This window comes from Mus caroli, unplaced genomic scaffold, assembly GCF_978045245.1.
Source record: "Mus caroli unplaced genomic scaffold, Mus_caroli_1 scaffold_13, whole genome shotgun sequence".
NCBI lineage: Eukaryota > Metazoa > Chordata > Mammalia > Rodentia > Muridae > Mus > Mus caroli.
Window position 1 is genome coordinate 53,258,122 of NW_028227268.1, and position 21,746 is coordinate 53,279,867.

At 49.6% G+C, this 21,746-nt stretch overlaps 5 protein-coding genes and 3 non-coding genes across 10 annotated transcripts; 7 read left to right on the forward strand and 1 right to left on the reverse strand.

Annotated features, from left to right (window-relative positions):
• The first annotated feature begins 168 nt into the window (after positions 1 to 168).
• On the forward strand, positions 169 to 2,463 carry Tnfsf13 (TNF superfamily member 13). 2 transcript variants are annotated; one of them, XM_021176068.2, is made up of 6 exons: positions 169 to 455; positions 746 to 824; positions 959 to 1,006; positions 1,153 to 1,271; positions 1,480 to 1,618; positions 2,160 to 2,463. In XM_021176068.2, the coding sequence occupies exons 1-6, from the start codon at positions 225 to 227 to the stop codon at positions 2,267 to 2,269; spliced, it is 726 nt and encodes a 241-aa protein (XP_021031727.1). In that variant the 5' UTR covers positions 169 to 224; the 3' UTR covers positions 2,270 to 2,463. The 2 variants fall into 2 exon arrangements, with proteins under 2 accessions (XP_021031727.1, XP_021031728.1); XM_021176069.2 differs by having other exon boundaries at positions 1,156 to 1,271.
• Positions 2,464 to 2,983: 520 nt separating this feature from the next.
• On the forward strand, positions 2,984 to 12,323 carry Senp3 (SUMO specific peptidase 3). Of its 2 annotated transcripts, none has more exons than XM_085829874.1 (11): positions 2,984 to 3,346; positions 4,472 to 5,179; positions 6,387 to 6,626; positions 6,715 to 6,826; positions 7,184 to 7,331; positions 7,450 to 7,497; positions 8,569 to 8,646; positions 10,922 to 11,059; positions 11,243 to 11,326; positions 11,431 to 11,481; positions 12,080 to 12,323. In XM_085829874.1, the coding sequence occupies exons 2-11, from the start codon at positions 4,483 to 4,485 to the stop codon at positions 12,188 to 12,190; spliced, it is 1,707 nt and encodes a 568-aa protein (XP_085686000.1). In that variant the 5' UTR covers positions 2,984 to 3,346; positions 4,472 to 4,482; the 3' UTR covers positions 12,191 to 12,323. The 2 variants fall into 2 exon arrangements, with proteins under 2 accessions (XP_085686000.1, XP_021031723.1); XM_021176064.2 differs by lacking the exon at positions 2,984 to 3,346 and adding an exon at positions 3,403 to 3,666.
• Positions 12,324 to 13,328: 1,005 nt separating this feature from the next.
• Eif4a1 (eukaryotic translation initiation factor 4A1) lies at positions 13,329 to 18,874 on the forward strand. The gene is made up of 11 exons (XM_021175884.2): positions 13,329 to 13,434; positions 14,737 to 14,785; positions 14,970 to 15,102; positions 15,448 to 15,587; positions 16,566 to 16,734; positions 17,053 to 17,162; positions 17,258 to 17,401; positions 17,473 to 17,610; positions 17,694 to 17,783; positions 18,028 to 18,107; positions 18,190 to 18,874. The coding sequence occupies exons 1-11, from the start codon at positions 13,412 to 13,414 to the stop codon at positions 18,332 to 18,334; spliced, it is 1,221 nt and encodes a 406-aa protein (XP_021031543.1). The 5' UTR covers positions 13,329 to 13,411; the 3' UTR covers positions 18,335 to 18,874.
• LOC147001479 (uncharacterized) lies at positions 13,462 to 14,121 on the reverse strand. Its single transcript, XM_085829200.1, has one exon. The coding sequence runs from the start codon at positions 14,119 to 14,121 to the stop codon at positions 13,462 to 13,464; it is 660 nt and encodes a 219-aa protein (XP_085685326.1).
• On the forward strand, positions 15,941 to 16,084 carry LOC115032677 (small nucleolar RNA SNORA48). Its single transcript, XR_003838306.1, has one exon. It is a non-coding gene; the product is annotated as a small nucleolar RNA SNORA48 (small nucleolar RNA).
• On the forward strand, positions 16,814 to 16,957 carry LOC115032724 (small nucleolar RNA SNORD10). Its single transcript, XR_003838339.1, has one exon. It is a non-coding gene; the product is annotated as a small nucleolar RNA SNORD10 (small nucleolar RNA).
• On the forward strand, positions 17,826 to 17,968 carry LOC115032646 (small nucleolar RNA SNORA67). Its single transcript, XR_003838280.1, has one exon. It is a non-coding gene; the product is annotated as a small nucleolar RNA SNORA67 (small nucleolar RNA).
• An 80-nt stretch (positions 18,875 to 18,954) lies between the features above and the next one.
• Positions 18,955 to 21,551, forward strand: Cd68 (CD68 molecule). The gene is made up of 6 exons (XM_021177743.3): positions 18,955 to 19,754; positions 19,834 to 20,270; positions 20,410 to 20,529; positions 20,663 to 20,735; positions 20,849 to 21,019; positions 21,262 to 21,551. Exons 1-6 carry the CDS (start codon positions 19,712 to 19,714, stop codon positions 21,393 to 21,395), a joined length of 978 nt encoding a protein of 325 aa, XP_021033402.1. The 5' UTR covers positions 18,955 to 19,711; the 3' UTR covers positions 21,396 to 21,551.
• Positions 21,552 to 21,746: the final 195 nt, after the last annotated feature.

The window sequence follows — 21,746 nt, forward strand, 5'->3', positions numbered from 1 at the left end:
AGGCTAGGGGGGAAGGAGTGTCAGAGTGTCACTAGCTCGACCCCGGGGACCAGGGGGACTAATAGTACCCTAGCTTGATTTCTTCCTATTCTCAAGTTCCTTTTTATTTCTCCCTTGCGTAACCCTCTCTTCCCTTCTGTGCCTTTGCCTGTATTCCCACCCTCCCTGCTACCTCTTGGCCACCTCACTTCTGAGACCACAGCTGTTGGCAGGGTCCCTAGCCCATGCCAGCCTCATCTCCAGGCCACATGGGGGGCTCAGTCAGAGAGCCAGCCCTTTCGGTTGCTCTTTGGTTGAGTTGGGGGGCAGTTCTGGGGGCTGTAACTTGTGCTGTCGCACTACTGATCCAACAAACAGAGCTGCAAAGCCTAAGGCGGGAGGTGAGCCGGCTGCAGAGGAGTGGAGGGCCTTCCCAGAAGCGGGGAGAGTCCCCATGGCAGAGCCTCTGGAAGCAGGTGAGTTAGGGGAGATGGGAATCTAGGGCTGAAGGATGAATGGCAGAGGGGTCTCAGAGCCTCTCAATCTGCAAAATTGCAAGTAAGTGCTGGAGGTGGATCTAGATTTGGAAGTCAAAGGAACAGCCATTTAAGGAAAATAAACACCCTGAAAGGCAGTCAGTGCCCAGACCAGGGGCCTATGACAGATACATACATTTCAGCTATTCCTGGTGTTGAGGAGGGCTGGGAAGAAGGTTGTCTGAGACCCTTAACATCTTAGTCAAACTCTGGCCCTCTTTCATGAGCAGAGTCCTGATGTCCTGGAAGCCTGGAAGGATGGGGCGAGATCTCGGAGCAGGAGAGCAGTACTCACCCAGAAGCACAAGAGTGAGTGAGCCCTGGGGTTTCGGTGCTGTTGGCGGTGACCCAGGAGCACGAGGGATGCGGAGCAGAGCTGAGGTGAGGGTGGAGGGTGGACTCCGAGGCAGGTCAACACTGCTGTTTCCTCCTTCTTTCTTTAGAGAAACACTCGGTCCTGCATCTTGTTCCAGTTAACATCACCTCCAAGGGTGAGCACTATTTTAAATAACGGCACTGTGGGAGGGGCACCAACCAGGAACTGGGGGGGGGGGCAAGAGAACCCTAGAAATGAAAAGGGAGAGAGCTCATGCACTGAGTGGAAGGGAATGCTGACCTGCACACTCCTCACCTCTAGCAGACTCTGACGTGACAGAGGTGATGTGGCAACCAGTACTTAGGCGTGGGAGAGGCCTGGAGGCCCAGGGAGACATTGTACGAGTCTGGGACACTGGAATTTATCTGCTCTATAGTCAGGTAATCCCAGATAAGCCCTGAGCCTACCGTGTGGACATGGAGACTGGCTTGTCACTCTTCTTTCTATGTACCCTGTCTGATCCCTCTGCTCATACCAAACTTAGAAAACCCCCTCCTTATTGCCTGGCTCCACTGCCAGTGCTCCTGAGGCCTCCAGGGACTGAACGGTGCCATCCTGGTTTTCTTCAGCATCTCCCTTCTCTGACAGGTCTTGTTTCATGATGTGACTTTCACAATGGGTCAGGTGGTATCTCGGGAAGGACAAGGGAGAAGAGAAACTCTATTCCGATGTATCAGAAGTATGCCTTCTGATCCTGACCGTGCCTACAATAGCTGCTACAGTGCAGGTGAGAACTGTGGGCTCCGTGGAGTGTTGATCTGAGGGAGCAGAGCCGATCGCATCAACTCAAGCAGAGCTGACTTGGTGTGGGGAGTTAGACCAGAGAGTTGGGAACTGGGGTGGAGAGGCAAATCTGAAGACTCAAGAACAAGATGCCGAAGTCCTTTCAGGGAGAAAAGGCACCCGCCTATGAACAACTAGGTTCGTGCCTATAATCCCACATAAGAAGCTCAAGTGGGATGTTTGCCTAAAGTTCAAGGTCAGCCTAGGCTACAGAGTGAGGCTGCCTCAAAAATTCAACAACAAAGCCAGTGAGGCGGCTCACTTAGGGGCGGTACTTGTGCCATCCCTTACGTCTCACCTCCTGAGTTTGATTCCGAGAACCCACAGAGCAAAAGGAAGGAACCAACTTTCAAGCTGTCATCTGACCTCCACACATGCACACGTTCCCCAACAAAAACCTGAAAACATAAAATCAAAATGGAGGAGGGGCTGGAGCAGGCAGAACGCTGCAGCGTCTGAAATGTTTTTTTTCCCCCTGTCCTCAGGTGTCTTTCATTTACATCAAGGGGATATTATCACTGTCAAAATTCCACGGGCAAACGCAAAACTTAGCCTTTCTCCGCACGGAACATTCCTGGGGTTTGTGAAACTATGATTGTGTTATAAAGGGGGGTGGGGAGGGTTTCCCATTCCAAGAACTGGCTAGACAAAGGACAAGCGAACGGTCAAGAACAGCTCTCCTTGGCTTTGTCTTGACTGTTGTTCCTCCCTTTGCCTTTCCCGCTCCCACTATCTGGGCTTTGACTCCATGGATATTAAAAAAGTAGAATATTTTGTGTTTATCTCCCACACAGCCCCAAATTCTTTTGTTGTGTATGTGAAGGGGGTTTTGCGCACTGTGCCAAGCCTTGTCCACTGGAATGCATCCAGAACAGCAGCACCACCTAACGGCCGGTTGAGGACTATGGTCTCTGCTAGGGAAAACCTTATCCTACTCTTCAAGAACACTGTGCTTCAATTAATAAGAAGCCCGGCTTTCAGTATTTCACCTATTGCGTCCAAGTTCTTGTTACTATCTAGAAAAAGATATATGTTAGGTGCCTCGATATGCATGCCATTCATCCTCCCCATTCTCCTGTACACTTCCGAGCTGGGCACTGGGCTTTACGCCTTAAATCACAGTACTAGGGAGGCAGATCTCGATGAGTTCGAGGCCAACTTGGTCTACATAGTGAGTTCCAGGCCATCCAGGGGTTACAATGGTTGAGACCCTGTCTCAAACAAACGACTCTCCAAGATCAGACTGGTATCCGGGAAGTTTGTATGTACTGGACGCTGGACGCCCTGGCACACTGGCCGTGTCTCACTATTTAATCACGCCCTGCTTAAAGTTTTTGTTGTTGTTTTGCTTTTTTAAAAAACAAAACAAAACCCTCAAAACCCAATGTTCGGCCTCCCTTTCCCTAAGCTCCTAGCTTTGGTCCAGTCCCTGCGGGGCCTCTGACATTCTGGCCATGCGCTGGGAAGCCCACTAGATCACCCAAAGCTCAGGCCACGGAAGAGCAGGGAGTACCGTGTGGCTGCGACGTAGAGCGTGAGGCTGGGCGCGACACGCAGGCGTAAAAGAGCGAACCGTGGGACTGCCACACGCGGCAATCCAGGCGACTGTGCGCAGGCTCGGCTCCGCGTAGAGCTCGAGGGCGGGACCGTCCGGTGGCCTGGACGCGCTGAGGTAGGCGGGACTGAGCACGAGCCGGCGCCGCTCGCCGGGTGTGACGCACTAATTGCGCGCCGCCATCGGCGGTGGGCCTGGGGCTCGCGGGAGGGGAAGGAGGAGGAGGGGTGGCGGCGGTGCTGGAGGTGGAGGTGGAGGCTAGAGCCGCGCTAGAGGCGGCCGCAGTGGGGAGGCACGAGCATTGGCTTCGTGAATTGAGACGGCTCCGCCTGAGGACAGCAGGAGTGGCGGGGTCGCCGCCGTCCGAAAGATGAGCCGGAAAGCCTAAGGCGGAGACAGCCGCCTTGGGGCCCGTGTGCCCGGCTTCCCCGCTCCTGGTGAGGACGCCCCTTCCCCTCCCCCCGCCCTTGTGGCCTCTTCCATTTCTGGTCTTCGCTCGCAACTAACTGGGCCCAGGAAGCCCTTTAAAGGACTTAAGACCGTTGTGTGCCGAGTCGTCCGAGCTTTCAAACTGTACTGGGGCCGGAAAGCGATCAGGTCTCCTGGGAGAAGACTGGAGAGGGGCCAGTCTGCAAGGCCCCCACGGCTCCCTTCTGTCCCATCTCCTTAATTCGGTCGCTAAGCACCGATTCGGTTCCCTTGCAGTTTTCTTCAACGTTTTCCTCTCTTATCACTCCCATTTCCTGAGCCATTGCCCTCGCACCACCCTCCCCCATACCTGAGACGTGTGTGTCCCCCCCCTACCCCCATATCATTCCAGAGCGAAAGGGAACTTCCCACGAGGGACCAAAGTTTTCCTGGTGAAACTTGTCTTCCCAGGTACCTGTGTCTGGGTTCCTGTGCTGAGCCATCTCTCTTAGCAAAGCAGCCTTCAGACTTGTCCTAAGGTCCATAGTGGCATTAAAGCTGAGCCTGGAAATACTGGGTTTCACCCAAAGAGCTTAAAAATAAAATATCTAAGGCCTACCAGTCAGTCATTTTCTTTTGTCTATCTGGACAAGGGACGAAATGATGGCAGAGTCAGTTCCTTCTGGACGAGGTTGGCTGGGAAGAGCTGAAGTAATGAGTTTTTAGATTTTTTATCTGTATCTGAGATTAGAGGGAAAATGCTGAAGAACAGTTCCCATCTTGGAGGAAGGAGTAGTGTGTCCTCAGTTGGATAATCAAACTTTTGTTTTACAGGGTACTGAAAGATGAAAGAGACTATACAGGGGACCGGGTCTTGGGGGCCTGAGCCTCCGGGACCCGGCACCACTTACTCAAATCCCAGGCGAGAGCGTCTTCGTTGGCCCCTACCCCCTAAGCCCCGGCTCAAGTCCGGTGGTGGTTTTGGGCCAGATCCTGGGTCTGGGACCACAGTGCCAACTAGACGCCTCCCTGCTCCCCGGCCATCTTTTGATGCCTCAGCTAGTGAAGAAGAGGAAGAGGAAGAGGAGGAAGATGAGGAGGAAGTAGCAGCTTGGAGGCTACCCCCTAGATGGGGCCAACTGGGGGCCTCCCAGCGCTCTCGAGCTCTCCGACCCTCTCATAGAAAAACCTGCTCACAGCGCCGGCGCCGAGCCATGAGAGCCTTCCAGATGCTGCTCTACTCAAAAAGCACCTCGCTGACATTCCACTGGAAGCTTTGGGGGCGCCACCGAGGCCGGCGGCGGAACCTCGCACACCCCAAGAACCATCTCTCACCCCAGGAAGGGGGTGCAACGCCACAGGTGCCATCACCCTGCTGTCGTTTTGACTCCCCCCGGGGCCTACCCCCACCCCGGCTGGGTCTGCTAGGTGCTCTCATGGCAGAGGATGGGGTGAGAGGGTCTCCACCAGTGCCCTCTGGGCCCCCCGTGGAGGAAGATGGACTAAGGTGGACCCCAAAGTCTCCTCTGGACCCTGACTCGGGTAAGGTGGGAAATGGGAAGGGTGATGAGCCTGGAGCACCAGGAGTTTGTTGCCATGGTGAGCCTAAGAAAAGCAGAAAAGCAGAGTGAAGCTTCCAGAATATCCGTGAAATGATCTTAAGCCTTAATTTTTTGTTTTGTTTTGTTTTTTTTCAAGACAGGGTTTCTCTGTGTAGCCCTGGCTGTCCTGGCCCTCACTCTGTAGACCAGGCTGGCCTCGAACTCAGAAATCCACCTGCCTCTGCCTCCCAAGTGCTGGGATTAAAGGCGTGCGCCACCACCACCTGGCTTAAGCCTTAATTTTAAAGGCCCATCTAGGCACACACCTCTAATCCTATGATTTTAGAGGCTAAGACAGAACAGTTAATCAAGGCCCCACCTGGGCTGCAAAGAAAGAACCTATCTTGTGGGAGCTGGGGACTCTGATTTGTAGCAGGACTGATGCCTGGGACACAGTGTTGGGAAAAAAATCCTTAAGTAGATGTCCTATGGTCTTCAGTGCAGATGAGAAAGAGAGCTATCTATGCTCTAGGAAATCATGTTGTCCATTCCAAGGCTTTCTTCCTGCCGGAATAAGGCCTGGACATGTGGATCTCCAGAGGGCACTCATGGTTCTTGTGGAATATATCATTTGTAGATTTTAACGTTTTTGTTTAGAATATTTCCTCTTTGAGAACTCAAGCTTAAAACTTAGCATCCTTACTACTACTGAGCCTTCCTCACTCACTGTGCACTGTGTTAGGTGGGAGCAGATATTGGCAGCAGAGATTTCTGAACTCTCCAAATCCCAGGCTTTTGCATTCCTCCTCTTTTTGAAGATGATCTACTACTTTTTCTTTTCTTCGTCTTTTTTTTTTTTTTTTTTTGAGACAGGGTTTCTCTGTATAGCCCTGGCTGTCCTGGCACTCACTTTGTAGACCAGGCTGGCCTCGAACTCAGAAATCCGCCTGCCTCTGCCTCCCGAGTGCTGGGATTAAAGGCGTGCGCCACCACGCCCGGCTGTTTTTTTTTTTTTTTAATAAACTCTTTTGGCTGTCCTTACATTAGGCGCGCACGTGGGGGTGGGGGTGGGGGTGGGGGTGGTGTCTGTATTCCATAAGGTTTCCATTGCTAGACTTTGCTTCAGTCTGTGTTCTGTGGTTTTATCATTTGTATGCATTGGTTCTTTTACACGGCCAGTTTCTCATTCCTATTTCTGTGCTTTATAGGCCTCCTCTCATGTACTCTCCCCAATGGTTTTGGGGGACTGTCTGGTCCTGAAGGGGAGCGCAGCCTGGCACCCCCTGATGCCAGCATACTCATCAGTAATGTGTGCAGCATTGGAGACCACGTGGCTCAGGAACTTTTTCAGAGCTCTGACTTGGGCACTGCAGAAGAGGCAGATCGGACTGGGGAGAAAGCTGGCCAGCATAGCCCCCTTCGGGAGGAACACGTGACCTGTGTGCAGAGTAAGCCTTCAGAAGACTTAGTCCCCTTTTGGCCAGCTCCTCAGTCAGAGTCGAAAGGCCCCAGCTTACTCTCTCCTACCTCCATTAGGTATCTTAGATGAATTCCTTCAAACTTATGGCAGTCTCATCCCTCTCAGCACTGATGAAGTTGTAGAGAAGTTGGAGGACATTTTCCAGCAGGAATTTTCTACACCCTCAAGGTGAGGTCTGAGGGAGGGCTGGGACCTACCTCAGGGATGGGGAGAGAATGTTCATTCTCCTTCAGTGATGTATTTGAGGAAGTAAGAGCTAGAGCTGCAGCTGAGGAAGCTGCAGACAAAGTGCCAAGCCCTGTAAGACAACTTGGGGGATCTTTATGTAGGACGCTGAGAGACATTGAAAAGCTTGTCTCTGAGCATTCTCGTGCCTCTTTGTGGGGAGTGGGAGACCATCGAAACAACCCGTGAAAAAGAAAAGTTGTTTTACATGGTTATTCTAGACAGTAGGAGTGGGTATTTCTTTCTGGCTGCTCCAGCCACATTAGCTCTTGTATGATTCCAAAAATTTGGCCTATGCAGGAAGAGTCTGGTATTACAGCTGATCCAGTCTTATCAGCGGATGCCAGGCAACGCTATGGTAAGGGGCTTCCGGGTATCCTATAAGCGACACGTGCTCACCATGGATGACTTGGGTACCTTATATGGACAGAACTGGCTCAATGACCAGGTAAGAAGAGGTGCATATAAAAGGGCTTGAAAAGGCCTTCAGAGGGAGAGTGGATGCATAGGGGAACCCTTGACCCCCATGCTACATCCTCCAGAGCAAATTGCCATTTTTTCCACAGGTGATGAACATGTATGGAGATCTGGTCATGGACACAGTCCCTGAAAAGGTAGGTCCAAGCACACTTTTTGTTTTGTTTTTTGAGGCAGGGTTTCTCTGTATAGCCCTGGCTGTCCTGGAACTCACTTTGTAGACCAGACTGGCCTATAACTCAGAAATTCGCCTGCCTCTGTCTCCAAGTGCTGGGATTAAAGGTGTGCACCACCACTGCCCTCCGCCCCCCACCACCTTGTTTTTTTTTTTTAATATTTTTTTTATTACATATTTTCCTCAATTACATTTCCAATGCTATTCCAAAAGTCCCCCATAAACCCCCCCTTTTTTTTAGGCAGGGTTTTTCTGTGTAGCCTTGGTTTTCCTGACCCAACACTAACCAGATTCTTTTTTTTTTTTTTTTTTTTTTTTTTGTTTTTTTCGAGACAGGGTTTCTCTTATAGCCCTGGCTGTCCTGGAACTCACTTTGTAGACCAGGCTGGCCTCGAACTCAGAAATCCACCTGCCTCTGCCTCCCGAGTGCTGGGATTAAAGGCGTGCGCCACCACGCCCGGCTAACCAGATTCTTTAGTCGCCAGAACTTTTGCGATCCTGAGCAGTTTTTTAAAAAAATATATTTATTTTATGTATATGAGTACACTGTAGCTGTCTTCAGACACGAGAAGGGGGCATCTGATCCCATTACAGATAGTTGTGAGCCACCATGTGGTTGATTGGAATTAAACTCATGACCTCTGGAAGAGCAGTCAGTGCTGGTAACCACTGAGTCATCTCTGCAGCACTCTGAAGTGTCCCCCTCCCCCCTTCCTTCCTTTTTATTTTTATTTTTAATTTTTGGTAAACATCCATTTTCATCTCTTCTATTTTATATAGCCTAAGGTCTGTGGTTTGGAGAGGAAGATAGTAAGGGCTAATCTATTCATTTTAAATCTGTAAGCCAATCTGTAGTGTTTTCCTGTTTAGTTAAATTGAGACAGGAACTTACCTGTAAAAGGTTAAGAAGAGTATGGAGGCAGTCCTTGGGGCCATTTCAGTTGGACGCTATGAAACTGTGTGGATTGGGAGGGTGGAAGGGCAACTCTGAGGTCTTTTAATTCTATTCAGCTTTTTTGTGTCTTTGGCACAGGTGCATTTCTTCAACAGTTTCTTCTATGATAAACTCCGTACCAAGGGTTATGATGGGGTAAAGAGGTGGACCAAAAATGTGAGTTATGAATTTACAACTACTTGTATAGCACCTTGTCTCTAAAAAAAAAATTTATAATAAGAGTTTTGCTTGCTTTGAGTCCTTTCCCCAATCCCGGTCATCATCCTACAAACATTAAAGGTCTTGTGTATCAGGGGTGATTGTAGAAACTGAGGATGCAGTATTAAATCAGGAGGCTTCTTTCTGCGATGGGTGAGGGTAAATTACAGCTAGTCCTAGAGTGCTGCAAATGTCCTACCACAGTAATGTGACAGCATGGGATTGGGTGTAGGTCTTACCTACATCTGTGCTAAGGCCTTGGAGTGATAGGAGTCATCCTGTGTGGTCTGGGAGCAGCACTTGGGCAAAAGGAGCAGCAAGTGCTTCAGACCCAGAGAGAGAGAGAGAGAGAAAATGCTCTCTGACACAGTGACTGTGGTTGTTGAATACAGAAAATTGGAGATCATGTGAGGCATGTAAGGTAGACTGTCAAGGATAGCGGTGGTTCTGTAAGGAGAGAGGAGTCTAGGGGAAGGACCGGGGGCTGTAGTGCCAAAAGGAGAGGGAAGAGGAGGTTAAGGTAGAACTTGTAGACATTTCTGGCAGGTTTCATGTGGGATGAAGAGATCAGTGGAGAATTATATCTGGGTTTTTGGCTTAAGTGATAGTAAAAATTGGGTCAGGAGCAGATATTCAAGAACTTCCATAGGTTTCTCTGTCCTGTTATGAAAGGCCATGGAATTTCAGCAGTGACAAAGGAACATTGGTTCTAACACACACATCTTCCTCCTGTTACCTAACACTGCCTTTCTATGCCCTGACCTACCCCAGAGAGTAGCTAGAGCTATTGCTCTTTGTCACTCACAACCCCAGCCCAAGCATCAGGATTTAATTTTTGTGCTTAGAATTACTCAGAGACCTGTTGAGTCGTGTTTCTTCCAGTAGAAGCAAGAGTGAAATACAGTTTAAAAACAAAAACAACAACAAAAAAAACCCCTTAGCCTTCTGTATATTGAGGTAAATGAAAAGGTGCGTGCTGCCAAGCCTGTGTGTTACTCACATGGTGGAAGGAAGGAGAGAATAGGCTTGCCCTCTGACCTCCATGCCTCCACCCTGGCATGTGTACCCACTCCCCACCTCCCAATAACAATGTAATAAAAAAATGTCTTTCTTGTGCTGTTGCTTCCTTCTGTGAGCTTGAGCAATTACTTTCCCTATTTGCAGTTTCCTCATGTCTTGAGTGACACAAGAACTTGGCGGCAGCGTGAGCATTTCTCTCAGGCCATGTGTTCTTTGTGGATAGTAGTGTACTCCCTATAGTGAATGAGGGCAGGCGCTTTTACTCTCTCCCCCTTACAGATAAGGAAAGGTATGGAAGGTTAAGTGGCTTGCTCATGATCATGGACTAGTAAGTGTAGAAGCTGAGTTTCAACCCTGTCAGTGTGGCACCAAAATCTTGAGTCTGTGTTTTGTTTGTTCTAAATTATATGTGTATAGATGTTTTGCCTGAGTGAATGTCTCAGCACCACATGAATGCAGTGCCATAGTGGCCAGATGTGGGCATCAGATCTCTGAAACTCAAGTTACAGGTGGTTGTGAGCCACCATATGGGTGCTGGGAATTGAAGTCCCGTTTCTCAGGAAGAACAGCCAGTGCTCTTAACCTATTGGCCATTTCTGCAGCTCCAGAGTCTGGGTACTTATCTAGACTTTTTCCTTTAATGTATATGTACCTGGTAGCAGAGCATGTAGTAGAGGCTGGCCTTGAACTCCTAGTTCTACCTCCCAGGTGCTGAATTAGAAGGCACATGTGTTCTGATATTACCTTCTTATTTCTGTCTTTCTTCAACATCAAATATCTCAATATCAGCCAGGCCTGAGAAGCAGGAGCATATCTGGGTTAGGAAGATATCTCAACCTATAGAGGGCATACAAGGACTGGAGTTTGATCCCCACCTAAAAAGCCAGGCCAGGGTAGTTGTTTTCAGTGCTACAGAAGTGAAGGTAAGTAGATTCCTTGCACTTGCTGGCCAGCCCACCAATGTTATTTGATGAGTCCTAAGTCAGGGAAGGACCCAGTCTTAAACAAAAGGGCAACATTGTCTGAAGAGTATGCCCCCCCCCCAAAAAAAAAAACCCTCCCAAAAGTATTAGCATCTTATGCTGAGCCTTGCCTCACAATCCGTGATGTATATTTTGTAACTCCTTTGCTTGTTCCATATTTTTTCTTTAGAATCCTCATGGCAATCAATAGGGTTTTATGTTGTATCTGACTTCCAGCACTTTCTTTCCAGGTGGACATCTTCAATAAGGAATTACTGCTAATCCCCATCCATCTGGAGGTGCACTGGTCCCTTATCTCAGTTGATGTAAGGCGACGTACCATCACCTATTTTGACTCCCAGCGAACTCTAAATCGCCGCTGCCCTAAGGTTTGAGGAGCTTGTGGGGAAACAGGGAGTAAAATTGTAGGGAGCTGTGGCAGCAAGCCATTTCAGGAAGAAGTGTGGGCTTGGAGTCCGAGGAGTGAGTGGGCATGGTGTTTCCCACCAGCATACTCTGTGTTACACTGGCAGGTGATTAAGGTATCACTTTCTTTTTTCTTGCCAACATAGCATATTGCCAAGTATCTCCAGGCAGAGGCAGTCAAAAAAGACCGACTGGACTTCCATCAGGGCTGGAAAGGTTACTTCAAAATGGTGAGTTTCCAGAGAAAAATGGAATAGTTTGATAGGAGGCAGCAATTGAATTCGTAACCTCTAGGAGTCTCCAAATGAACAGATTCTTGCTTTCTATTCCCTAGAATGTGGCCAGGCAGAATAATGACAGTGACTGTGGTGCCTTTGTGTTACAGGTAAGCAAATGATAAGGTCTTCTTAGCTCTTAGTCAGTAGCTTAGGGGTTGTTGGTAGCTCTTGCCTCATTTGGTTCAGTCAGATTGTACAGCAGGGTGTACCTTTATGTGTTAGCACAGAAACCCTGGTTTCATTGGTTTTCTTCAGGCCTTCTTTCTTTCTTTTTTTTTTTTTTTTCGAGACAGGGTTTCTCTGTGTAGCCCTGGCTGTCCTGGAGCTCACTTTGTAGACCAGGCTGGCCTCGAACTCAGAAATCCGCCTGCCTCTGCCTCCCAAGTGCTGGGATTAAAGGTGTGCGCCACCACACCCGGCCCAGGCCTTCTTTCTCCATCCTCAGTTGGGACTGTATCTCTGGCTTTGGTCCTGATATAGAGGCTTCCCAACATCCTCCCAACTAAATATATTCTCCAGTTTAAACACCAGATATATTATGTAGGCTTGTTAAAGCCCCAGGCTTAGTCTCTAATGCCAGTGTGTATGAGAAACAGATATTTTCTGAGAAATGAAGATGTATTTTGTGTGAAATGTGTAGCACAGGTCCTGACCTGGGAGGGTGCTCAGTAAACTGTTCTCATGGTCTACTTTGTTAACACCCAGTACTGCAAGCACCTGGCCCTGTCTCAGCCATTCAGCTTCACCCAGCAGGACATGCCCAAACTCCGTCGTCAGATCTACAAGGAACTGTGTCACTGCAAACTCACTGTGTGAGCCTCATACCCCAGACCCTTAGCCCATCAGTGGGCAGGGGGAAAGGGAGACCCTTCCCCAGAAACTCCAGTTCCTTTTTGTTTCTCTACCCAATTCCCTTTGGATTTTCATATTTAAATGTTTGATTTCTGTATTTTGTTTTCTTTGCTGCGAGTATATTGATTTCTGATGGGAAGGGAATGGTCACATAAAAGCCTCTTTCTCCCTCTATAGGAGAATGTTGCCTTGTGGCCTAGGTGGAGCAGCCATTCCTCCTTCCATGTTCAGAGGGCAGGAAAACAGTGTGGGGGTGGTGGGCGCGTAAAGGGATTACTGCCTGCCCGATCTTCAAACTTTTTTTTATATATATAAATATATATAAAAATGCCACGGTCCTGCTCTGGTCAATAAAGGATCCTTTGAAGATATACAAGTGGTGGTCTTCCTTAAAGGGCCTGAAAATAGTGGCTGTGCTTTATCTCAGGCCTTCTTCCCAGCTAACACTGTTAGTGATCCCCATTTCAGGGCTTGAGAGTCCAGCTTTCCATAGATGCCATCCCCGGGGAGCAGATGGCAGTAAATATGAATTAAGACTCGCTTATTCTTAAAAGGAAGCCCAGGAGAAACTGGAAACATACTAAATGAACCAGTGATTGAGTGGGCCAATCCTTGACAGCTTATCCCCCTATGCCCTTTAACCCAAAAATGGGTTCTATCCTTTTTGTCTCCAATCGGGGAAACTTACTATCCAATGAGATATCGCTACAATATTTTCCTGAACGGAAGAATAAATAAAACCTGTCCTGTAAAGGAAACCCGGGTAAAGGAAAGTGGCAGTCCAGACTGCCCGGAAGTTCCTGGAGGCTAAGGCCTCACCCCCGTCGCTTGATAGGACCTGCTGAACCACATGACTAAGGCACGATCGCCTCCGCACGTGTAAAGGTGCTGGGTTCCAAGATGGCTGCCCCGCCGCGAGGCTCGACTTAAGTATGTCACTTCCGCACCAGCGAGAAAGGCGGGCCCTTCAGCCAATGAGGCTAGAGGGCGGGGCTAGGCCATGATGGGCTTTCAAACTACCCAATAGGGCGTCCGAACTAAAGCGCCTACAAAGTAACGTCACGTCGAGTTGCAGAGCGCCGGCAGGCGGGGCAGAGGCGGCCAAGCCAATGCGATGGCTGGGGCGGGGTCGGACGCTCTATAAGTTGTCGATAGGCGGGCACTCCGCCCTAGATTCTAAGGATCATGTCTGCGAGTCAGGATTCTCGGTAAGAAAGGCTTTTGCAAAAGGTTGACTACTTACCCCGTAATTCCCTCCGAAGGGCCCGCCGGGGGGAAGTTGAGATGCCCATCGCACCGAACCTACCAGGTTGCGGTAGAACCGAGCCGGGAGGAACGGTCTGGGGAGGGGGGGAGATTCCCATGGCCGCCGCTGACCCCAGTGTGGATACCGGGAAGGAAGGCCTGGCTAGGGCGGAGGGCGCGAGCTTCCTCGCGAGGCCTCGGCCTGTGGGGACGCCGTACGCGAAGCTCGGATACTGAAAGGCAAGATGAGGTGGCGACCTAACGTGGGAAAGATAGGCGGCTGCGCGGCCCGGAGCCGGCTGGTCTGGCTGCCTCCCTGTGTCGGGCAGAGTGTGCGAGCGAGGGTTCCGGAGAGTTCTGGCGGTACCACTCGCGACAAGCAGGGGTGCTCGGGTCTTCAGGGAGTCCCTCCGTCGCGCTTGGAATGTGGGTCGGGGAAGAAGAAACCGGCCGATCAGGGCGCTGGTTTTCTTGACGGCCAGGACAGAGCTTAACCCGGAGGAGCGGCCGCGTGAGGCACCGAGAGCCCACCCGGCGCCGGGCGGGCGGGTCCATTTTGCCGCACAAGCCGGGCAATTGGCAAACTGCGGATGGGCAGGTCCACTTTCCTTCGGGGGTGAGCGGCCTGAGGTATGGGAGGGCGACGCCATTTCTCGACGGGGGCGGGCGGGTTGCGGATTGTTCCATGGCGGGGGAGACGCCGCTGAGTGGCGGAGCGAATGAGCACATGGCCGCTTGAGAGATTCCCCTCCCCCAGCCTGTTTCGCTTGTCTGTTGTGCAATCTCCCCCTTTGCGAGCGCGGCTGGGGCTCATTGTGCGCGAGGCCGCCACCGCCCGCGGCCTCCCACATCCGGGTACTGTGGAGGGGGGCCGGCCGGAGGGAGTGGGGGAGGGCGCGGGCGGCATGACGTGGGGGGAAGGGGATGGCCCACCCACGGAACTCGGAGGTGGAAGGCGGGACTTCCGGTGGCCTTGGTGTTCTGGATGGAGGTGCATGCGCTTTGATCCACCATACCCAGAACATGTGGGCCTGGCAGCAAAGACCGCATCTCGGCGTTTTCTGTGTTTTTGTGTTTGTGTGTGTGTGTGAGAAAATGTGTGTGAATGAAGTCCTTTACAGCCCCTTGATCATAAAGGAGCGTCACTCTATAAAGTGCCTCTTTGGGAGTTCTTTGGGAATAGATGGGAGTTGGATCGGGAATGGGCTGGTTGCTTCCATGCTCTGGTCAAGGCATGAAGCAAAACTAGTGCTTTGAATCAACAGATCCAGAGACAATGGCCCCGATGGGATGGAGCCGGAAGGCGTCATCGAGGTAAGACCAGGACCTGCGGTCCCCACTTTATATTTTGTCAGAACAGGCACTTCCTTAGGGTGACAGTGACCTTAGACATTTGGAGTGGTAAAACAGAGCAACCTGTAGGATGAGGTGACTCCAGCTTTTGTGTAAACACGTTACTAAGTGCCTAAGCTCTTTTTCTTTTTATCTAATCCTGCAGAGTAACTGGAACGAGATTGTGGATAGCTTCGATGACATGAATCTCTCAGAGTCCCTCCTCCGTGGTATTTATGCCTATGGTTTTGAGAAGCCCTCTGCTATCCAGCAGCGAGCTATTCTTCCTTGTATCAAGGGTAAGACTTGTACTCGGCTATATTGGACTAGACAGAGTGGTATGGAGTTGATGGTGGGCATAGCAACCAGGAGGAAACATCCTTCTTGGATCTTGGATTTTTAGTTTTGTTAGTACATAGGTCATGCCTTGGATGCATGGGTTTGTTTCCTTATGTAGGCTTTGTTTATATTGCTTTACATCTAGTCTAACAAGATGTGTTGTGAGTTGATATTGTTTTGGCAAAAGTTTGTTTGAAAACCTCTACCATTTCGTTTACAACCTTTTTTGTTACTGATGACATGAAGTAAGGTTTCAAATATCCTCTGATCCTAAGGTGCACATCTAATTCTTGATCTGGTTGTAGGTTATGATGTGATTGCTCAAGCCCAGTCTGGGACTGGGAAAACAGCTACATTTGCCATATCAATTCTGCAGCAGATTGAATTAGATCTAAAGGCCACTCAGGCTTTGGTTCTGGCACCCACCCGTGAATTGGCTCAGCAGGTAAGATTGGCGTGTTTCCTATTCTACATGACTGGTTTAAGAGATGAGTGCTAGTGGGGAGTGATACAGGCAGATTGAGCACTGCAAGGCCACCCTGGTCCATAAAGCTAGTTCCGGGACAGCCAGTACTATGATGTTTACCTTAAAAATAAGACAATTAGAAAGTGGCTGAGGACATTGTCTTAATGCCACTGGGTCTGGTTGACAGCTTTTAGTTCTGTTGAGATTTGTTGGCCTAATTACTACCAACTTTACCAGCAAAAAGAAAAGAAAATCCATCTCCTTGTGTCAAATAGGAAGGGAAGAGGATTGGTAGAATCTAGCTGGCTGGGCAGGTTTAGCTGTTTATGACACACCCCTGGCAATGGGCAAAGAGGCACCTTGTTTGTGGTGTTGTTCTTATATCAGTCAGGGGCAGAGCAGATGGCAGTCCTTTGTTCATCCTAGCTTGATGCCTAGCTTGGTGGCCAAAGCTGTTTCATGCCTAGGGCACATAAAATCCTGAAGGTATTCTATTACTACTATTTAAGCCTAGTGATTGCTGTGAAGCAAGCATCTGGGCACCAATGTAAGCAATGCTAAATTAAGAGGATTGTAGATTTAGAGCCCTGTAGATTTTGGGTTTTGTTTGCACGTCAGCTGGGGATGTTGGTTCAGTAGTGGAACACTAAGTCTTGGTTCTGTGGCAGGAATGAAATAATCACACGTTGTTGGTATAAGGCTATGTTCATATTCCCAGCCTTTGGAATGTGGTAGTAGGGTGGAGAGTGATTTCTAAGCCTTTGTAGAGCTGGCCTGGTGTTTTTTACAAGGCTGCGTGTAGGGGTGGGGAAATTACTGTGAACCTGTGTGGCGGGATTTAACACTGGCATTTGTGGTTGTAGTGTTGGGGTTGAGAGAGGATTCCGAGGATAATTCCTGTCTCTAAAGAACTCACTGGTACTGCCCAAGTTAATGTAGAGGTTCTTCTGCATTCAGATACAAAAGGTGGTTATGGCATTAGGAGACTACATGGGTGCCTCTTGTCATGCCTGCATTGGGGGCACCAATGTGCGTGCTGAGGTGCAGAAGCTGCAGATGGAAGCTCCCCATATCATCGTGGGCACCCCTGGCCGGGTGTTTGACATGCTTAACCGGAGATACCTGTGTGAGTACCATGTAACAGTTGGGCATTCCCACATGTCATTTTCTTGGATGTACATTTTCCTTTAGTTTAGAATTGAGTTGCTCTGTGATGAACCCCATGCGTGTCATCTGAGCCTGGCTTCCCTGTGGTTACCTTAGCCCAGGTAGTGTTCTACTTACCAGGGCTTCTGCCTGGCTTATCAGGGAAGCTTTGGGCAAAGGATCAGTCCTTGTATTCTGAGAGCAGATGTCTGCCCTTTGACTACCCTCTTACCAAGAGAGTTCCATGTATTTCACATTTGTCTGATCACTATGTGTTGGTGTTTTTTCTGCCTTCTAGCCCCTAAATACATCAAGATGTTTGTACTGGATGAAGCAGATGAAATGTTAAGCCGTGGGTTCAAGGATCAGATCTATGATATATTCCAAAAGCTCAACAGTAACACACAGGTAGACAAATGGCCAGGTTGATAGGACACAAGGGGCTTGGTTGTAATTTGAGGAATGTACAGTACCCTCATCATGGCTGCTGTTTTCCCCATTAGGTAGTTTTGTTGTCTGCTACAATGCCTTCTGATGTCCTTGAGGTGACCAAGAAATTTATGAGAGATCCTATTCGGATTCTTGTCAAGAAGGAAGAGTTGACCCTGGAGGGTATCCGCCAATTCTACATCAATGTGGAACGAGAGGTGAGGCCCAGTGCAGGAGGCAGACCTGGTAGTAAGTTGTTGAGTGTAACCCCTGACTTCTGGGTCTCCAGGAGTGGAAGCTTGACACACTGTGTGACTTGTATGAGACGCTGACCATCACCCAGGCAGTCATCTTTATCAACACCAGAAGGAAGGTGGACTGGCTCACTGAGAAGATGCATGCCCGAGATTTCACTGTTTCTGCCATGGTGAGTTTTAATAGCTGTGTGTCTCTGTGTGTCTGTCTGTGTTGGGAGCCTTGTGCCAGATGCTTCTCACCTTTGTTTTCCAGCATGGAGATATGGACCAAAAGGAACGAGATGTGATCATGAGGGAGTTCCGGTCTGGCTCTAGCAGAGTATTAATTACCACTGACCTGTTGGTGAGTAGATGCTCTTTCAGGGAAAGAAAGGGAGCCAAGTTAGTCCAAGGTGATTCCCTCTCCAAAGGGCTGACTGTGTGCCCTTTTCAGGAACGTAGCAACTTGGAAGAAAACCAGGCATGCCTGAGGTCTCTAGTGAACAAGAAACTCTTGTTTCCTTTGCCCTCCTCTGGCTGCCTACATGTATGCCTATTTAATTAGGATAGACTGTATCCTCTGATGTCTATATTCTTTCCTGACCTAGGCCAGAGGCATTGATGTGCAGCAGGTCTCCTTAGTCATCAACTACGACCTTCCCACCAACAGGGAAAACTACATCCACAGGTAAGTATAGGTCTGACAGACTAAACAAACCCCTATGCTGAATGAAACCCAAGTGTTCCATCATCCCTTTTACCCCCCTCAGAATCGGTCGAGGTGGTCGGTTTGGCCGTAAGGGTGTGGCTATTAACATGGTGACAGAAGAAGACAAGAGGACTCTTCGAGACATTGAGACTTTCTACAACACCTCCATTGAAGAGATGCCCCTCAACGTTGCTGACCTCATTTGAGGGGCTGTCCTGCGACCTGGCCCTAGCCCAGGGTTCAATCCTGGGGTGGGGCTAAGGAACAGCTGGAGGGGGGAGGGGAGGGAGCCAAGGGATGGACATCTTGTTTTTGTTTTGGTTTTTTTTTTTGTTTTGTTTTGTTTCAGTTTTTTTTCTCTTTGAATAAATGTCACTTTTTGAGGCAAAAAGAAGGAACCGTGAACATTTTAGACACCCTTTTCTTTGGGGTAGGCTCTGCCCCAGGCGCCGTCTCCTTCCCCCCAAACACTAATGCATTTCCCTAACCTAGTCACCTCGTTCCTAAAGGCTTTCCTACCCCAGCCAAATCTCCAAAAGTGAGTCAAGGGGCTAAAAAACATGGCTGGCCTCATTTGCTGGACCAAATCTACAGGGAGAACCCCTGAGTGAGGTTGTCCAGGGAATTGTCCCCGGTGAGGGGAGCAGGGGAGAGAAAATGGTAGCCATTTTTACATTGTTTTGTATAGTATTTATTGATTCAGGAAACAAACACAAAATTCTGAATAAAATTACTTGGAAACTGCCTGTTTGGGCTTCTTGTTTCTTCCCTTCCCTCCTACCTACCAGTGTGAATCACCTGCCCTGTACTAGTTGATTACTGAATTTGCCGTGTTGCTTCCTGCAATACCAAATGACCTACATTACTGACATTTGGTAATTTGCCTCAGTGTTAGGCACAAGACATGAGTGAAACTTGCTGACCGGGAGTGGTGGCGCAAGCCTTTAATCCCAGCACTCTGGAGGCAGAGGCAGGCGGATTTGAGTTCGAGGCCAGTCTGGTCTACAAAGTGAGTTCCAGGACAGCCAAGGCTATGCAGAAACCCTGCCAACCAAAAAAAGACTTCAGCTGGTTGTTTAGGCCTAGCCCAGATGATGTAGGTGTCAATTGTCACCTTGGGGTTGCAGGGAGTTGGTTTTTTTTTGTTGCTTTTGCTGTCCTGAACTAAGTAGGCCAAGCTGGCCTCTTAGATCTGCATTCTGCCTCCTGTGCCAGGATTGGAGCGCATGGGTGGGGTTGCATTTCTTACCAATGAGGAAAGGGCTTCCCATTTCTCTGCTGCATTGTAAGCTCCCAAGTAGAGCAAGTTTTGCTTAGGTAAGTTCCATGTGAGTCAGCTGCCTCATTCTCACGAGGTAACCAAGGCTTTGTACCGCCCACTGAGAACATCACTGCCAATCAGCCTAATTGTGAAAACCAATGGCTTGAGTGGGTTGCTAGAGCTGAGGTGTCTGAGTCAGGTTTGGGGTGGGATTATCTTAGTTAAGGGAAGTGAGGCTTTTCATTTCCTCTTCCAAGAGAAGGCAAAAGGGGATTGGATTGAGGAAGGAACTGGTATAGCCTAGCTGGTCTGAGCATTTGCCATGCGGCTCCCTGTGTGTCTGATCTTGCTAGGACCGCTTATAGGTAAGGAGAAATGGGAGGTGGGGGAGGGCTCATGGGCAGGAGCCTGCACCTGGGTGGCCAACCAATCTCTTACTGAAAGCCCAAGGAACAGGGGAAGACTGTCCTCACAAAAAGGCCGTTACTCTCCTGCCATCCTTCACGATGACACCTACAGCCACAGAAAGCACAGCCAGCCCTACGACCAGCCACAGGCCCACCACCACCAGTCACGGAGGAAATGTTACAGTTCACACCAGCTCCGGACCCACAACTGTCACTCATAACCCTGCCACCACCACCGGTCATGGGAATGCCACAATTTCTCATGCCACAGTTTCTCCCACCACAAATGGCACTGCTACTAGTCCAAGATCCTCCACTGTTGGCCCTCACCCTGGACCACCTCCACCCTCGCCGAGTCCAAGGTCCAAGGGGGCTCTTGGGAACTACACATGGGCTAACGGCTCCCAGCCTTGTGTTCAGCTCCAAGCCCAAATTCAAATCCGAATCCTGTACCCAATTCAGGGTGGAAGAAAGGTAAAGCTAAAGTGGAGCTTAAAGAGGGCAAGAGGCAAGTCCTGGGCTGGTTCAGCCGGGAAGAGGAAGAGAAGAGGAGGGGACAAACTGGATGGAGCATCCTTGTGATTTCAAACCCACCATTCTTGCACTTCTGCAGGCTTGGGGCATATCTGTTTTGAATCCCAACAAAACCAAGGTCCAGGGGAGCTGTGATGGTACCCATCCCCACCTGCCTCTCTCATTTCCTTATGGACAGCTTACCTTTGGATTCAAACAGGTATACAGCTTGAGTTTGTCTCTATCTTTTATTCTTCCATACCCCATACCTGTACCCCCGAAGCCTCCGTCCTTGCTCTGTGGACATGGATGCCTCTGTCCCTGATGCCTTGAGTCTTTCTGTTCACCTCAAGGACCTACATCAGAGTACAGTCTACCTCGACTACATGGCGGTGGAATACAATGTGTCCTTCCCACAGGCAGCACGTGAGTAACCTCTTCTCCTTACCACACTGAAAGTCTAGGCTGGGTGTGCTAGGCTGGTAGGGAGGACTCAGGAGTTAGGACTGGATTTGACTCTTAATTACTAATTATTTCAGAGTGGACATTCACGGCGCAGAATTCATCTCTTCGCGAGCTCCAAGCTCCCTTGGGCCAAAGCTTCTGCTGTGGAAATGCAAGCATAGTTCTTTCTCCAGCTGTTCACCTTGACCTGCTCTCTCTAAGGCTACAGGCTGCTCAGCTGCCTGACAAGGGACACTTCGGGCCATGTAAGCCCTACCTACCTCTTCCTAGAGGTCTCCCATTGCTCTGGAAACCTTCCCCAGAACTCTTTTTCTAGACCTCCGCCTCCTCTACAAGACTGCATTATTTCCCCTTTGCTTACTGCTCTCACCTATGGGTTGACTCCTCAACCTTTCTTCATCCCCTTTCCTCTTCTGCCCTCCTCCCCCTCCCACCTTTAGCCCTTCCACCACTGCAGCAATTCTCAGGGACCCCACTATTCTGCCAGGTTTCTCTTGCACCCGTGACCAGTCCCTCTTGCTGCCTCTCATCATTGGCCTGGTCCTCCTCGGCCTCCTCACCCTGGTGCTCATCGTCTTCTGCATCACCCGCAGACGACAATCAACCTACCAGCCCCTCTGAGCATCTGCCCCAGTCCACTGTGTAAGCCACCAAGGAGAGCCTCGTCTCTTCAGCATGCAGCTGACTCAACAGTTACCTTCCTTCTCTGTCTTTTAAGAACACAATTAAGAGATTTTATAATAGGGGTGGGGAGTCAATAAACACGGATGGTACCTACTACTCCTTTCTTTCCTCATGAAGAGTACAAACACTTAATGAAATCTTTTCTCTTGGCTTTCCTTGTCCTACTGGGGTTAAAAGCCACGAGTTTCTTGTCATATGCCTTCCTGTACCTTCCCATGGCTGAGTCACCAAGAGACAGCTGGCAAGAAGGGACAGAAGTACCAGAGAGTGACCAAATGCCTTCATGGT